Source organism: Salvelinus sp. IW2-2015, linkage group LG36 (assembly GCF_002910315.2).
Source record: "Salvelinus sp. IW2-2015 linkage group LG36, ASM291031v2, whole genome shotgun sequence".
NCBI lineage: Eukaryota > Metazoa > Chordata > Actinopteri > Salmoniformes > Salmonidae > Salvelinus > Salvelinus sp. IW2-2015.
This window is the reverse complement of record NC_036875.1, coordinates 32,776,834-32,793,262: the sequence shown is the minus strand read 5'-3', so window position 1 is coordinate 32,793,262 and position 16,429 is coordinate 32,776,834. Positions and strand designations below refer to the sequence as shown.

At 45.0% G+C, this 16,429-nt stretch overlaps 2 protein-coding genes across 2 annotated transcripts in view; one reads left to right on the top strand and one right to left on the bottom strand.

Moving 5' to 3' along the window:
* The window catches only part of LOC111959845 (hspb associated protein 1), a 36,842-nt gene extending 28,964 nt beyond the window's left edge, over positions 1-7,878 (top strand). Inside the window, exons 6-8 of the mRNA XM_023981657.2 lie at positions 2,104-2,187; positions 3,218-3,328; positions 4,974-7,878. Coding sequence (XP_023837425.1) covers positions 2,104-2,187; positions 3,218-3,328; positions 4,974-5,624 — 846 coding nt within the window. The 3' untranslated portion in view covers positions 5,625-7,878. The remainder of the gene's footprint in view (positions 1-2,103; positions 2,188-3,217; positions 3,329-4,973) is intronic.
* Positions 7,424-16,429, bottom strand: part of LOC111959776 (solute carrier family 15 member 2-like) — a 19,954-nt gene continuing 10,948 nt past the window's right edge. The window contains exons 11-23 of the mRNA XM_070437751.1: positions 14,799-14,843; positions 14,503-14,538; positions 14,084-14,172; positions 11,623-11,704; positions 11,110-11,235; positions 10,474-10,638; positions 10,311-10,357; positions 10,093-10,200; positions 9,580-9,676; positions 9,263-9,304; positions 9,064-9,165; positions 8,661-8,765; positions 7,424-8,373 (exon numbers count right to left, since the gene is read on the bottom strand). Of these exons, the coding sequence (XP_070293852.1) occupies positions 8,164-8,373; positions 8,661-8,765; positions 9,064-9,165; positions 9,263-9,304; positions 9,580-9,676; positions 10,093-10,200; positions 10,311-10,357; positions 10,474-10,638; positions 11,110-11,235; positions 11,623-11,704; positions 14,084-14,172; positions 14,503-14,538; positions 14,799-14,843 (1,254 nt within the window). The 3' untranslated portion in view covers positions 7,424-8,163. The remainder of the gene's footprint in view (positions 8,374-8,660; positions 8,766-9,063; positions 9,166-9,262; positions 9,305-9,579; positions 9,677-10,092; positions 10,201-10,310; positions 10,358-10,473; positions 10,639-11,109; positions 11,236-11,622; positions 11,705-14,083; positions 14,173-14,502; positions 14,539-14,798; positions 14,844-16,429) is intronic.

The window sequence follows — 16,429 nt, the reverse complement described above, 5'->3', positions numbered from 1 at the left end:
ATCCTGGSCATTAATATGGAGTGCACTCTTCTGGGATGGCTTTCCACTAGATGTTGCAACATTGCTGCAGGGACTTGCTTCCATTCAGKCACAAYAGCATTAGTGAGGTCGGGCACTGATGTTGGGCGATTAGGCCTGGCTCTCAGTCGGCATTCTAATTAATCCCAAAGGTGTTTGTTTGGGTTGAGATCAGYGCTCTGTGCAGGCCAGTCAAGTTCTTCCACACCGATCTTGACAAACCATTTCTGTATGGACCTCGCTTTGTGCAATGGTGCATTGTCATGCTGAAACAGAAAAGGACCTTCCCCAAACTGTTGCCACAAGGTTGGAAGCACAGAATCGTCTAGAATGTCATTGTATGCTGTAGCGTTAAGTTTCCCTTCACTGGAACTAAGAGGCCKGAACCATGAAAAACAGCCCCAGACCATTATTCCTCTTCCGCCAAACTTTACAGTTGGCACTATGCATTCGGGCAYGTTGCGTTCTCCTGGTATCCGCCGAACCCAGATTTGTCCGTTGGACTGCCAGATGGTTAAGCGTGYTTCATCASTRCAGAGAACGTGTTTCCACTGCTKCAGAGTCCAATGGRGGRGAGCTTRATACCACTCCAGCCGACGCTTGGCATTGCGCATGGTGATCTTAGGCTTGTGTGCTCGGCCATGGAAATCCATTTAWTGAAGCTCCCGACAAACAGTTATTGTGCTGACGTTGCTTCCAGAGGCAGTTTGGAACTTGGTAGTGAGTGTTGCAACTGAGGACAGACGATTTTTATGCGCTACGCACTTCAGCACTCGGTGGTCCCGTTCTGTGAGCTTGTGTTGCCTACCACGTCGTGGCTGAGCCGTTGTTGCTCCTAGACGTTTCCACTTCACAATAACAGACCGTGGCAGCTCTAGCAGGGCAGAAGTTTATGAACTGACTTGTTGGAAAGGTGGCATCCTATGACGGTGCCACGTTGAAAGTCACTGAGCTCTTCAGTAAGCCCATTCTACTGCCAATGTTTGTCTATGGAGATTGCATGGCTTTATGATATATTTGATACACCTATCATCAATGGGTGTGGCTGAAATAGCCGAATCCACAGTGTTTTCCATGTCACATATTGATACGTCTGTCTTGACATCAGATATTGATACGTCTGTCTTGACATCAGATATTGATACTCTGTCTTGACATCAGATATGATACGTCTGTCTTGACATCAGATATTGATACGTTGTCTTTGACATCAGATATTGATACGTCTTGTTTGACATCAGATATTGATACGTCTGTCTTGACATCAGAATTTGATACGTCTGTCTTGACATCAGATATTGATACGTCTGTCTTGACATCAGATATTGATACGTCTGTCTTGAACATCAGATATTGATACGTCTGTCTTGACATCAGATATTGATACGTCTGTCTGTGCAAATGAAACAAAGCATGCAGCAGTCAGAGCTTTGGAGACTGAATGAATTAAGACTGCAGTGGAACCAGGGGATCAATAAGGGCTGTTCACTTTAATAAAGACCAAATCCACATCATGAATGAGACAGAAGCACTTGGGAGGGAGGATACAAGCTGCCATCTAATGGCTAGTCTCCCCCACTGTGTTAAATTAGGTGGCGTTCAGTGCGAAAAAACGGTGTGCAACGTTCAATTAAACGGAAACGCTCTGTTCTGAATGACCAGTTGTAAAACGGGGATGGGTTGGGTTGTAGGATGGGGAACGCTGTCAACATGGCCGCTGCCCTTTTAATTAGTCACTCATTGCTTCAAGACGCACCCTGCCACACCCACCAAATGTACCTCCATGTCTGTTCAAGAACGTTTTGGGGAAATGTGTCGTTCAGTACAAACCGTCATGCGATGTAGTAAACGTTTTATCGAACTGATCAGTCCCTGACTCCTTCACTCTACTACTTATTGACTGGCTATGCTCTGCTCTGCTCTCCCATCCCCTGGACTATGAGCTGTGCTGCTAGRAGATATTTCTAGATATTTTTGACTCCTTCAAACCTTCTATTCTGTAATATGTTCCTTATCCGTATTCCTACTGATCACCTTGCATTTCTTCTGATGCGATCTGACCCTGTTGCCCTTCTGCTCCAATAGGTGCTGTTTGTCCCCAGACACTGGTGGCACTATGTGGAGTCTATTGACCCCATCACCGTCAGTGTCAACTCCTGGATTGAGTTGGTATGTACAGTAAAGTCACCTCCAACTAAATGGTGTTAAGTATGTTTATGGGGAAATTGGATGTTTGAGAGGAGGGCCATAATTACAGTACAGCTTGATGAAGAGTTTCCCACCACTAGCTACCACTACCGCCCATAGTGCCATGGTCAGAATTAGTGCACTATATAGGGGATAGGGTGTTATTCAGGACACAGCCACAGTGATGGATGTGAGAGGTGTTGAGGCTCTCTGATGCTGTGGGTTTTTGAGTAATGAACAGGCATCAGAGTAAAGGTACCCCTGTCATAATGATTTGTGAGTTTGCATGTAGAGGAGTGGTGCGCTGCATAACACAGTCACATACAGATAATTGCCAAAATAATGGAAACACTTGAGTAAATGAGGGAAACAAAGTATATTGAAAGCAGGTGCTTTCACACAGGTGTGGGTTAATTAAGTTCTGAGTTAATTAAGCAATTCATATCCTATCATGTTTAAGGTCATGTATAAAGATGCTGGGCAGGSCATTATTTTGGCTACCATGGCTATGCCCCCATAGGATYACAATGCCCCCATCCACAGGGTACGAGTGGTCACTGAATGGTGTGATGAGCATGAAAACAATGCAAACCATATTCCACACATCTGAGAGATTCTGGAGCGGCGCATGAGACAGCATTTTCCACCACCATCAACAAAACAATGATGGTATTTCTCGTTGGAGGAATAGCGTCACCCCCCCCCCCCCCCAATCGAGTTCCAGACACTTGTAGAATCTATGCCAAGGTGCATTGAAGCTGTTCTGGAGGCTCGTGGTGGCTCAACACCCTATTAAGACACTTTGTTGGTGTTTCCTTTATTTTGGAAGTTACCTGTATCTAGATGAGAGGAATGTGTATTCAGGTAGTGTGTCACCTTCGATGCCTCCTGATAACTGTCTCTGAGACAAGGTCACAGACACAATCAATTATGCCTGCTGCACATAATGTCTTTATCAGCAACTTCTTTCCCTTAATAGGAGTTTTTCTTTCTACTTCCTGATCTGYTACAGGAAGTTGATGATGAGGCGAGAGTAGGCGAGGCCCTCACCAAAGCCATCGTCTGTGCTCTGAAGACGACACCTAGTAACGACAATGATGATGACTGGCTCAATCCCACTGAGGTACAGTATCCTGACACTAGCCTGAGTCCTAGATCTGTCTGTGTCCTAGATCTGACCAAATAAACAGATCTCGGACCAGGCTACCTTGACCCTGAGTTAACCTCTTCACACTCTAGGTCTAAAGATTGGCAGTTCAGTTAGCACTGTCACAAGCCACAACGAAACCCCTTGTACCGTGCAGAATCTGATGGCACATTTGCCGTGCACACTCAGGGTCAATCTGAGTGCAGTCCGACCATTTGTTCTCCTTATAAGAGCAGAGATCAGAAGGAGGAGCGTGTTCTGGTGGGCTGAGGTCCAGAGAAAGAAAATGTCCCAGGAATGCAGCATAGAACAACAGAGGAGATTCCAACCCCCCCATATTGACCAATCTGTCTAGCTCCAGTTAGCATTTGAGTTGTTGACTGATCTTGTGCTGGAGAATACCTAGCCTAAAACCGGCCTTTTTTTTATGTAAAAAAAAAATAAAAATATCTCCCCAATTTCGTGGTATCCAATTGTTAGTAGTTACTGTCTTGTCTCATCGCTACAACTCCCGTACGGGCTCAGGAGAGACGAAGGTCGAGAGCCATGCGTCCTCCGAAACACAACCCAACCAAGCCGCACTGCTTCTTAACACAGCGTGCATCCAACCCGGAAGCCAGCCGCACCAATGTGTCGGAGGAAACACCGTACACCTAGCCAGCCACAGGAGTTGCTAGTGCGCGATGAGACAGGCAAAACCCTCCCTAACCCGGATGACGCTAGGCCAATTGTGTGTCGCCCCTTGGACCTCCCAGTCGCGGCCGGCTGCGACAGAGCCTGGGCTCGAACCCGGAGTCTCTGGTGGCACAGCTAGTGCCTTAGACCACTGCGCCACCCGGGAGGCCTTAAAACCGGCCTTTTTAGTTAAGAAATTAAGAGCTCCACAGAGATGACAAGCAGAGCATTGTGTGTGTGTGACTAGTTTTAAAAATGTTTTATTTTATTTATCTAGGCAAGTCAGTTAAGAACAAATTCTTATTTACAATGATGGCCTACTGGAGAATAGTGGGTTAACTGACTTGTTCAGGGGCAGAACGACAGATTTTTACCTTGTCAGCTCGGGGATTCAACACTCTAACCACTAGGCTACCTGCCACCTCAAAGTTAAGAGCCATAGTCCCTGTAAACACACAGTACTGACCATAGTCCCTGTAAACACACAGTACTGACCATAGTCCCTGTAAACACACAGTACTGACCATAAGTCCCTTCCCATGTAAACACACAGTACTGACCATAGTCCCTGTAAACACACAGTACTGACCATAGTCCCTGTAAACACACAGTACTGACCATAGTCCCTGTAAACAACACAGTACTGACCATAGTCCCTGTAAACACACAGTACTGACCATAGTCCCTGTAAACACACAGTACTGACCATAGTCCCTGTAAACACATAGTACTGACCATAGTCCCTGTAAAACCACAGTACTGACCATAGTCCCTGTAAACACACCAGTACTGACCATAGTCCCTGTAAACACACAGTACTGACCATAGTCCCTGTAAACACATAGTACTGACCATAGTCCCTGAGTAAAGCGGAGAGTGACGAAACATTGGTTCATTTCATAACGGTTGGGTTTATAGTTTCGACTTTTTATTTATTTTTCCAAAGGAGGGGTTGGTGGGACATGACGAGAACATGCAGTACCTGAACCTGGCTGTGGGGGCCTGCATGGAGAAGAGAGGGATAACAAGTCACCGTGACCAACAGACCCAGGACACCCCAGCATGTCCAAGGGCAAAACGTGACTCCAGGGGCCAAGCTAAGAACACCAGCTCTTCATCACCACCAGCAGAGTACCTTTCCTCCTCTTCCACACCATCCACCATGCCCTTCGGCCCTCACCTCATCCCTGTGGCCTGGAACCAGATCACCAACCAGGAAACTACAGAGCAGAACCCCAAAAACCAAGACAGAACGTCACCATCCAGAGACTGTGACATAATCAYGTCTAGCAGCGTAACCCAAAACACCCCTCCCAGACCTGTCAGTGGGAGTAGAGCCCAGCACCAGCATGGAGGGGAAAGCATGTCCAGCTCCGGTTCAGCCTCAGACCCCCTACTGTTACCACAGCCAGGGTGCAGAGATGGAGGAAGGCCACCACCTGGGGACAGAGACCAGAGCAATGGTGACAGAGCACACTGCCCCATCGCCATCACCACCAACGACCTACTGCAGTGCCTGGTTCACCCTGAGGTCATTGCTAGAGTCTCTGAGCTACTGATGGAGAGAGTCCGGTCAGGGACAGCCACAACACCATAGCTTCATAATCTACATTCCAACGTTCATTCTAGTATGCTACTGAGATTGAATGCCAAAATACATTGCTTCATTCTAAGTGCTAAGCTAGAATGGATATTGCAACAGAGCCTAACAAGTAGATTGTACGTAACTTCCCTCAATTGTTAAAAATGGGGAAAGGAGTCATCATCAGTAAGTCTATAGAGTTTAACTGGGTTCAGTTGACTTGACGGCTGAGGTAGTCAAGGTGGAGCATATCATGGTATTAATACCTCTGACACTGGCTCTTATTTCCCCTAATGCTGCTGGGAGTCTCTGGSTGCGTCCCAAATGGCACCTTGTTCCCTATATAGTGCACTACTATTGACCAGAACGGCTTGATGATAAGGCGAGAGTAGAACGGTCCTGGTCAAAAGTAGTGCACTATATAGGGAWTAGGGTGCCATTTGGGACGCAAGCCTCTGTGGAGTTAACAGTGATTCAGAAACCACTGAATGAACGGCCATGCTCTGCAGTGCCCACATGGGAAATCCTGCCTGGCTGATAGTTATTCCAAAGTGTCAGAGAAGGGAAAACGGAAAGAGGTTTCACACTTTTTTCTATATTTTCCCTCCTGCTCCTCCTTTTTCTACCCCATCTACACTGAGTGTACAACACATTATGAACACCTGCTCTTTCCATGACATAGACTGACCAGGCTAATCCAGGTGAAAGCTATGATCCCTTATTGATGTCGCCTGTTCAATCCACTTGACACAAACCTGTTCTTGACACCGGTTTYTGTCAAGAACTGCAATGCTGCTGAGTTTTTAACGCTGAACAGTTTCCCGTTTGCATCAAGAATGGTCCAACCACCCAAAGGACATCCAGCCAACWTGACACAACTGTGGGAAGCATTGGAGTCAACATGAGCCAGCAGGCCAGCATCCCTGTGGAATGTTTTGGACACCTTGTAGAGTCRATGCCCAGACGAATTGAGTCTGTGCTAAGGGCAAAAGGGGTTGCAACTCAATATTAGGATGGTGTTCCTAATGTTTTATACACTCAGTGTATATGGTTTACACTGAGTGTAGTATGTTATAGTCTTGGCGACTCCATGAGGTCAAATCCAAGTCAAGAGCATTTCTTCCATTCTTACCATGTTTGTAMTCTTGTGATATTAGACATTTATTTTCTACCTATGCCGAGCAAATAGCGCTCCAAAATAGCACTGAAAATGTAACTTTGTATAATCCTTGTAATAATAACAGTGATAGCTAMTATTTCTCAGATGTCGSCTACATTRTCTGCCTTCCATTCCCCAGCTGGTAGGTTATGTTTGCGTCCCAAATGGCACCTTATTCTATATTTAGTGCACTCCTTTTTTGTGTTTTTTGGTATTTTATTAGGATCCCCTTTTAGCTGTTGCCAACCTGGAGCCAGTCTTCCAGCGGCTACTCTTCCTCTTTAGACCAGGGCTCTGCCTTCCATTCCCCAGCTGGTAGATTCTGTTTGCGTCCAAGGGCTCTGGTGTGAAGTGGAAGGACTATATAGGGAATAGGATGTCAGTTGGGGTGAAGGTGTTAGGAAGGCAGGCTGTTATGGTATTGTGATTAATGAATGCTGTCTAAGGAGTGATGATGTGATATGTCCCAGTTACCAGGAAGTGATGTGTTATTTTTCTGTCTCTCTATAATCCTGMGTCTGTGACAAGGGAAGGAAACCAAAGCTCTGAATGAATGTATTCTAGAAACATGTAAGCGCCACCAACAATGAGGTAGTCCTGCAAAAACGTAAGAGTAGCAAGCTTTCAGAAACCCATCAGAAATAAAAGTATCATATTCAGAGAAATGTACACATTTTTATTTACGTACGAGAGTACAATTAGAGTAAAATGGTTCCCAGGAGTAGAATGTTTTATGAAGGTCTATCTATCAAATGATTAGGACACACTAGACATTTTTCCCTGACTCATAGTTTGTCATTTGAATGAGGCTCTTTTAGTTAAGTCTACTCCAGTATTTGTCTCAGGTAGCCAGTCTAAAGAGCAGGGATGGAAATTAATCTAGGCCAATAGTAAAAATTGTTCTACTAGACCAGCTGGCTAGTACCCAAAATCCTTAAGTTTCATGCCTGCTAAAGAAGGACCCTTTTCACAATGTTCTGTAATTGTTTTGTTTATCAACTARAAGAGTCCGTTGTTTTCCTCTTCATCTTTGAACATCATTGTAAACAGGGGACTTCAGATCATTTTACTATGTACAGTAACATTTGATAAATTCACAAAAACAATATACAGCATTTCAACAATGTGTTTTGTTAGCACTGGTCCTGGTTTGACCTCCAGATTCTGGAAGTGTCTCAGTTGGAGTGCTAACTGTGGTTAGTCCATACTGTAAGAACACACAGACAGGGTGTGACAATAACTAACAACATACAGTAAGGTTCAGCAAGTAAAATACACTCAATCACCATATCTTAATACTTTGCTTCAATTTARAAATGTATAAAACAAAAACCATTCCACACTAGGGGCTTACAAATCTCCTGAGAGGGAAATATTCTGAAGTCAGTCACCAGACTACATCTTGGTGCTCTTCTCTATGGAGTTCAAGTACATAGTGTCGTCTGTCTGGTCCTTCTTCAGCTCGTCTTCATCCTCATTGACTGTCTGGTCTGGGAACAGCTTGTCTAGCTCGTCAGGGTCTACGTAGGTGTAGAAGTAAGCCATGATGGAGAAGATGATGCAGACTGCTACCAGGAGGCCAGCGAACAGCAGGAACTCCATCCACTGGGAATGGCAGAATCAATGTTAAACACATTTAACACTGGGGACTATGGTTGTTATTTGATAGCCATACTTATTATCCTGGTGTACTCGCTACTCAAGCTGGAGAYAGAAAGGGAACAAGCCATTATTATTGTTGTGATTGCAGTAGTCCACTAGAGGGAAACCAGACACTGCTCTGTTTGACTCTTTTTAACTGTTTTATGAGGTCTATGMGTTCAATGGTGCACTGACAAGGCTTCCTAAAAGGCACAGTAAAAACAAAACCGTCTTCTACCACTGGGACTTACCTGATCCAGACCTGCCCCCTCTGCTACGATTAGCACAATGACATTGCCAAAGGCTACAGTCAGCAGCCAGCCGGCCTGCAGCACTGACTTCATGTTGGCTGGGGCCTGTATTGAACATAGACCTAGATATTGTTTATCATTGGCAGGGAAAAGCATATCACATGTTCTTCACTCAAACATGATCTCCTTGTAGAGGCTGAATTCCTAATAATCAACCCGTAGCTGTCTATACCCCCTAGCCACTTCTAGTAGATCTGAAAGGTTTCTGGTTGGTATAAGCTAAGTGTTCATCATACTGGACACCAATTCTTTCAGATCTACACAGGTGCCTAAGTAAGCATTTGAGGTTTATTAGTCAATACTCAACCAATACTCAATCAATAATCACTGGATACCTACTGACCTGTGAATAGGAGAACTCGATGCCTGTGATGGAGAACATGACTTCTCCTGCTGTCATCAGGGCATACTGGGGGATCTGCCAGGCTATGTGAACATTGTTGGCCTTCAAAAATAATTGAATCACATGCTTCGTAAACAACAGACGTAGACTAACAGTAAAATTCCCAACAATGCAGAGAGAAAAAAGGAGAAATAATAACCTTCACATCCTCCATCTTCTGGGGAATGATCTGTCCAGGGCCCTGGACAAAAGTAAAGGAAGATATGAGTACTGTCTGCCAGAGCAGGCACTGACGATGTGAGCAATGCCAAGGTCGTGGGTTCAATTCCCGCAGGGATCACATACCTTTAGTAAGTGTAACTTACTAGGTAGCTAGTACTAGAAGTAGCTAGTACTGTGCTAGTCCATGTATTTATACTGTCAATGTGGTTTCAGGCCATAGCAGGCAGCACTTAATAGTACCTACATACAGTATGGTATTTTGTGATCTCATGTATAGGCAGTGGGCTGACTCACCCCTTTGAGGATGACGGTGTATGAAGCTCCAGAGTCAAGCAGGCCCAGGTTGATGGAGAAATCCTGTGAGCCTGATGTACACCTCACGTGTGTATACCTGTGAGAGATGGCATAGGTGAAGGATTTAGAGAGGGCAGAGGTAAAAGAGATCTGTGGATACTGYGATATGATACTGACTATCAGTGGAGGCTGRTGAGGGGAGGACGGCTCATAATAATGGCTGGAATGGAGCATATGGAATGGRATCAAAKACATGGAAACCACGTGTTTGAAGTATTTGATACCATTCCACTTATTCTGCTCCAGCCATTACCACGAGCTCGTCCTCTCTAATTAAGGTGCCACCAGCCTCCTGTGGACTGTATCTATTTCTAAATTATTACTACATTAGTCAGATGTTCAATGTTAGAAAATTAGGAATATCAATTATTGAATGTTTGTCAGTGGTCTAGGAAGAGACACTTTACACTATTTTAAGATGAACTGCAATGGAACAGAAATATGGCCACTCACTCATTTCTTTCCACACTCTTATTGGGAGATATGCCATAGTCAGCGGCTATGTAAAAGTCCACACCAGCCATTGTTACGTTCACAGCCTCACTCCGCGTGTTTATGAACCTGTTAGAGCAATACTTGAATCTTTMCAGCGTATTCACTGAACTAACGGAAGTCAGTCTTTCCGATGGAGTATTATTCCTATTTCAATTCAAACATAAACACATAATTACCTCAGGTATGCTTCCATTTTTTCACTTTTAAGTATGTTGTCTGTCGCCTATATTATTAAAAAAAATGAAAACAGAAACAGATTGCAAACACAGAAATMATTTCTGTAGTGACTGAAAGTACAGTTCTACAGAACTGTAAGATAATAGTGAACTTCAGACTCACTAGTTGACACACTATTCCCGAGGTTTTGCTGTGCAGGACGAGACTGTAGGCTTTCTGCTCTGTGAAAGTCTCTCTACACTCATGAAAGTGTCCATTGTGATTYATCCCCACAGTGATGGTCTTGTTGTGTCCCCCCAGTTCAAGATGCTGATATGCTTGAGGATCCTGATAGACATAGAGGCATGTGTATTACATGTATTGCCATGARTAATGTTCAGCTCTAATCAGACCTGCGTTCAAATATTAAATTGTTTCAAATACTCCAACTGGGCTTGATCYAGCTTTCCTGGCACAATGGAACCAATAAAATAGTCGCAAAACGGCAAACTCCAGGCAGGCTAAAGCAAACACAAAGTTTTTGAAAGATTTCAAATAGTATTTGAACCCAGGTCTGGCTGTAATAGCTGTAGAACAATGGACCTGTTGACCTCAGAACACACTCCTATCTGTTGCCGTGAGATGTAGCTGTAGACTCCTATGGTGTCAGACTATGGAGCGTCTACGGAGTCTACAGACATTTCTCATGGCAATCCTATCTGGTAGGTCTGCTTTCTATGAAGTCAAGGTTTATTATTAGTCACAGCATTATTAGCGTAGCAGAGTAAAACTAGGGTAAAACGCCCCAGCCCAGTTTACCTCATAGGATTTGATGGGTTGTGAGAATAGGTTACTCCCAGGGATGCTTAGTTTGACGTCACTGTCAGCCAGGTTGTAGACCTGTAGCAGACACTGTCCATGAGGTGCAGGCTCCACCACCGTTTTCTAGCAGAGGAATAGAGAGAGAGGGGACATCAGAGGACAGGTGACTGTCTCTGTTACAAAGGTGGCAATCCAGGTGGATTTGTTTTTACAGTTGCAACATATTAATGTTGTTCCTGCTACACTAAACACTTCTCCAGGCATTGTGACATCAGACCATCTATGCAGCGCAACTGCAAAAACAGATGACCTGGAGTGTCACTCAGAGGAGGCTGGTGGGAGGAGCTATAGTAGGATGGGCTCATTGTAATGACTGGAATGGAATTAATGTAACGGAGTCTAACGTGGTTTCCATATGTTGGATACGGTTCCATTTATTCCATTCCAGCCATTACAATAAGCCTATAGCTCCTCCCACCAGCCTCCTCTGCCAGAGATGCTGCGTCTTACCATGACGTTGACCTCCACCAAGGTGGCAGCACCGAAGGCCAGCGCTGCAAAGATCATACCAACAGCCATCTTCTTCAGCGGCCTAGGGGAGATGGAGACGGTATCAGGCATTCTGTCTCTAAAGGGGAGATGGAGATGTATCAGGCTTTCTGTCTCTAAAGGGGAGATGGAGACGGTATCAGGCTTTCTGTCTCTAAAGGGGAGATGGAGACAGTATCAGGCATTCTGTCTCTGAAGGGGAGATGGAGACGGTATCAGGTATTCTGTCTCTAAAGGGGAGATGGAGACGGTATCAGGCATTCTGTCTCTAAAGGGGAGATGGAGACGGTATCAGGCATTCTGTCTCTAAAGGGGAGATGGAGCCGTATCAGGCATTCTGTCTCTAAAAGGGGAGATGGAGACGTATCAGGCATTCTGTCTCTAAAGGGGAGATGGAACGTATCAGGCATTCTGTCTCTAAAGGGGAGATGGATACGTATCAGGCATTCTGTCTCTAAGGAGAGATGGAGCGTATCACAGGCATTCTGTCTCTAAAGGGGAGAATGGAGACGTATCAGGCCATTCTGTCTCTAAAGGGGAGATGGAGATGTATCAGGGTTTCTGTTTCTAAAGGGGAGATGGAGCCGTATCAGGCATTCTGTCTCTAAAGGGAGATGGAGACGGTATCAGGCATTCTGTCTCTAAAGGGGAGATGGAGACGTATCAGGCATTCTGTCTCTAAAGGGGAGATGGAGCCGTATCAGGCATTCTGTCTCTAAAGGGGGGAATGGAGACGGTATCACAGGCTTTCTGTCTCTAAAGGGGGGATGGAGATGTATCAGGCTTTCTGTCTCTAAAGGGGAGATGAGACGGTATCAGGCATTCTGTCTCTAAAGGGGAAGATTGGAGACCGTGTATCAGCCATTCCTGTCTCTAAAGGGATGGAGACGTAATCAGGCATTTCTGTCTCTAAAGGGGAGATGGAGACGTATCAGGCTTCTGTCTCTAAAGGGGAGATGGAGACGGTATCGGCATTCTGTTCTAAAGGAGGAGATGGAGCGATGTATCAGGTTCTTCTGTCTCTAGGAGTATGGACTGTATCAGGCTTCTGTCTCTAAAGGGAGATGGAGATGTATCAGGCTTCTGTCTCTAAGGGGAGATGGAGACGTATCAGGCTTTGTCTCTAAAGGGAGATGGAGGATGTTCAGGCATTTTCTGTCTCTAAAGGGGAGATGGAGACGGTATCAGGCATTCTGTCTCTAAAGGGGAGATGGAGCAGTATCAGGCATTCTGTCTCTAAAGGGGGAGATGGAGACGTATCAGGCTATTCCTGTCTCTAAAGGGAGATGGAGACGTATCAGGCATTCTGTCTCTAAAGGGGAGAATGGACGTATCAGGCATTCTGTCTCTAAAGGGAGATGGAGACGTATCAGGCATTCTGTCTCTAAAGGGAGATGGAGATGTATCAGGCATTCTGTCCTCTAAAGGGGAGATGGAGACGTATCAGGCATTCTGTCTCTAAAGGGGAGATGGAGACGGTATCAGGCATTCTGTCTCTAAAGGGGAAGATGGAGACGGTATCAGGCATTCTGTCTTCTAAAGGGGAGATGGAGACGGTATCAAGCATTCTGTCTCTAAAGGGGAGATGGAGCGTATCAGGCATTCTGTCTCTAAAGGGAGATGGAGACGGTATCAGGCATTTCTGTCTCTAAAACCACACTCCTATGGACTCCAACAAGACAACTTGGCGTCAACGCACATTGGTCAATATTGTCCCTACTACACAGAACTACACAGTAACAACGGTTTCCATTCTTAGAAATTATTAATGTGGTCAATTGTTTTATCTTTCTGTAGGACTACATAAGATGTTTGCACAACATTGTTTGAGCGTATCTTCCACGTATCTCAATGATATGATAAGATCACAAGGTACTGCAGAAAAACAGCTACAAACATTTTCTTTATGACCAAGAGGCGCATGAAAAATGTTGTCCAACCCACATGATGCTTGTTCTTGCCCCATTCCTTACTCATGAAGGATGACTTTTTTTATTTAACTAGGCAAGTCAGTTAAGAGCAAATTCTTATTTACAATGATGGCCTACCGGGGAACAGTGGGTTAACTGCCTTGTTCAGGGGCAGAACGACAGGTTTTTACCTTGTCAGCTCGGGGATATGATCCAGCAACCTTTCAGTTACTGGCCCAACACTAACTACTAGGCTACCTGCCYCCCCAAACAGCCTTCAACTACTGTTGAAGACTGTAGTTTCCAGCCYTCAAACKCTTTCTTCCTCCGTCCTTGTTTCCACAATTCCTCTTGAAGCTCATTGGAAGTGAGGATCCAAGAGCCGAGTTCCAAGCTCCCTACGGTATCCTCGTCCAATGAGCTTTGAGACAGAGTGAGGAAATAAGGACAGAGGAAGCAAGGATTTGACAGCTGCATAATAACGTTTTCAGACACAGCCYTGGTCCACTCACGTGAGATTGATCCTGCACAGGCCTATGAGTGGGTAGACAACCACGTCAAAGATAGGCACAAACATGAGGATCAGCAGAGCGTTTAACATCTGAAACAACAAGGAAGAACAAAACACAGGGAAGCTTCTGATGACTCAATATAAAATCACAACAAAAAATACCATCAAATCATATTGGTTGCTGAAGCAAACTTAGAAAAGACACTAGTAAATATTCTTGCTCAATTTATTTAGTCAATAACGAGATAGCATTATGGTGATAATGTCCATTATAAAAGGGTATGGGTTCAGGAGAGAACACGTGTGGTCTTACTCAAGGCCATTATAGAGAGAACCTATGGTTACAGTTACAGTATAAACATCACCAGCAGTCGTAATGCACTATAGAATACTAGGAAGAGAGTAAGAAGCTGCAGGCACCTGCATTTGATCAGGCTTCAGAACGAATGTTGATCCCTGTAACATAGAGACAGATTCCAAACAAGATCTCCACAGATTCCAAACAAGATATCTATTTCAGATTACAGTCAACGATAGTAAAACAATGCAAAATACTATGAAATCATAAATGTTGTACACTTGGGTTTTACCACAGTTGTAGAGCACATTGTTACACCGTTTCAAAAGCTAGAAAAGGAAAGGAACTTACGAAGGCCATTCACTACGAGACTCCTGTTGTAATGTCCTGTACATTGAAAGAAAGACAAAGAACTTACAAAGGCCATGTTCATCCGGGTGGCCTGGAGAGTCCAGCGGGATCCCTATAGTACCATATAACAAAGAAGGCTAAATGTTATCATGTTATCACTGGCCCATTCACTGTATTCTATGGCACTGGATAGCTGGTTCGCCATCACCATTCACTTCAATGGTATAATCAGACCTCATCAATCCAGCATGTCCTTGGCTTCTAACATGCCTAATGCAAAGCCAAACAAAATGTTCGTGCCTATAAACAACATAGATTCCCTTCATTAAAACTAAGATAGAGGTTTTTGTTCTTCTTGTTAGTTTTAATCACAGTGTTTTATCAGAGGAATGTGCCCAGGGACTCTGGGTTAGAGAAGGTTGGATGGATGGGGTTTTGGGGTTTGCACTTTTTCTTAATCAGTTGTTATTGTGGTGTTGTTTGGTCGTCTCCGTTGACGCAGAGAGAGGTGAGATGAGAAAGAGGAGATGGTAGAGGGAGGAGATGAGAAGAGAGGGAGAGCAGGAAGATTGAGAGGAGAGGACGTTGAGAGAGAGAGATGAAGAATGAGTAAGAGAGAGTAGGAGGAGATGAGAAGAGAGGATGAGAAGCATGAGAGGAGAGATGAGAGGTGAGAAAAGAGAGGAGATGAGAAGGAAGTATGGATGCAGAAGAGGGCGGAGATGAGAAGAGAGGCAAGATGACAGAGGAGAGGAAGAGAGTGAGAGAGAGGATGAGGAGGAGGAGAGGAAGAGAAGAAGGAGCAGAGAAGAGGGAGATGAGAAGAGAGGAGATGAGAGAGAGAGGAGAGGAGAAGAGATGAGATGAGAGGAGATGAGAAGAGAGGAGATGAGAAGAGAAGAGATGAGAAGAGAGGAGTGGAGAAGAGAAGAGAAGAGAGGAGAAGAGAGGAGAGGACGAGGAGAAGGAGGAGATGAGAGGAAGAGGAGATGAGAAGAGGGAGGAGAGAAGAGAGGAGATGAGAGGCAGAGGATGAGGGAGATGAGGCAGATGAGAAGAGAGGAGATGAGAGAGAGAGAGGATGAGAGGAGAGGATGAGTGAGATGAGAGAGAGAAGAGGAGATGAACCGAAGAGAGGGAGGATGAAGAAGAAGAGGAGGATGAGAGGGGGAGGGAGATGAGAAGAGCAGGAGATGAGAAAAGAGGAGATGAGAAGAGGGAGAATGAGAGGCAGAGGAGGTATGAGAAGAGAGGAGAATTGAGAAGAGAGGAGATGAAAGAGATGAGAATGAGGAGAGGTAGGCGAGGAGGGTAGAGGAGAAGGAGATGAGAAGAGAGGAAGATGAGAAGAGAAGAGAGGAGCTGAAGAAGAAGAAGGAGAATTGATGCGGAGCGGCAGAACCTGAGAAAGAGAGGAGATTGAGAGGCAGAGGAGAGGAGTGAGGAGATGAGAAAGCAGAGGAGATGAGAAGAGAAAAGAGAGGTAGAGGAGTAGGAGAGGAGAGCGAGATGGAAGAAGGAGTATTGAGAGGAGAGGAGATGAAAGATGAGGAGATGAGAAGAGAGGAGATGATTGAGAGGAGAGGAGATGAGATCGGGTGAGAGGCAGAATGATGAAGAGAGGAGCATGAGAAGAGATGAGAGGAAGAGGAGAGGAGAAGAGAAGAGAAGAGAGGAGAGGAGAGGAGTAAGGAGGAG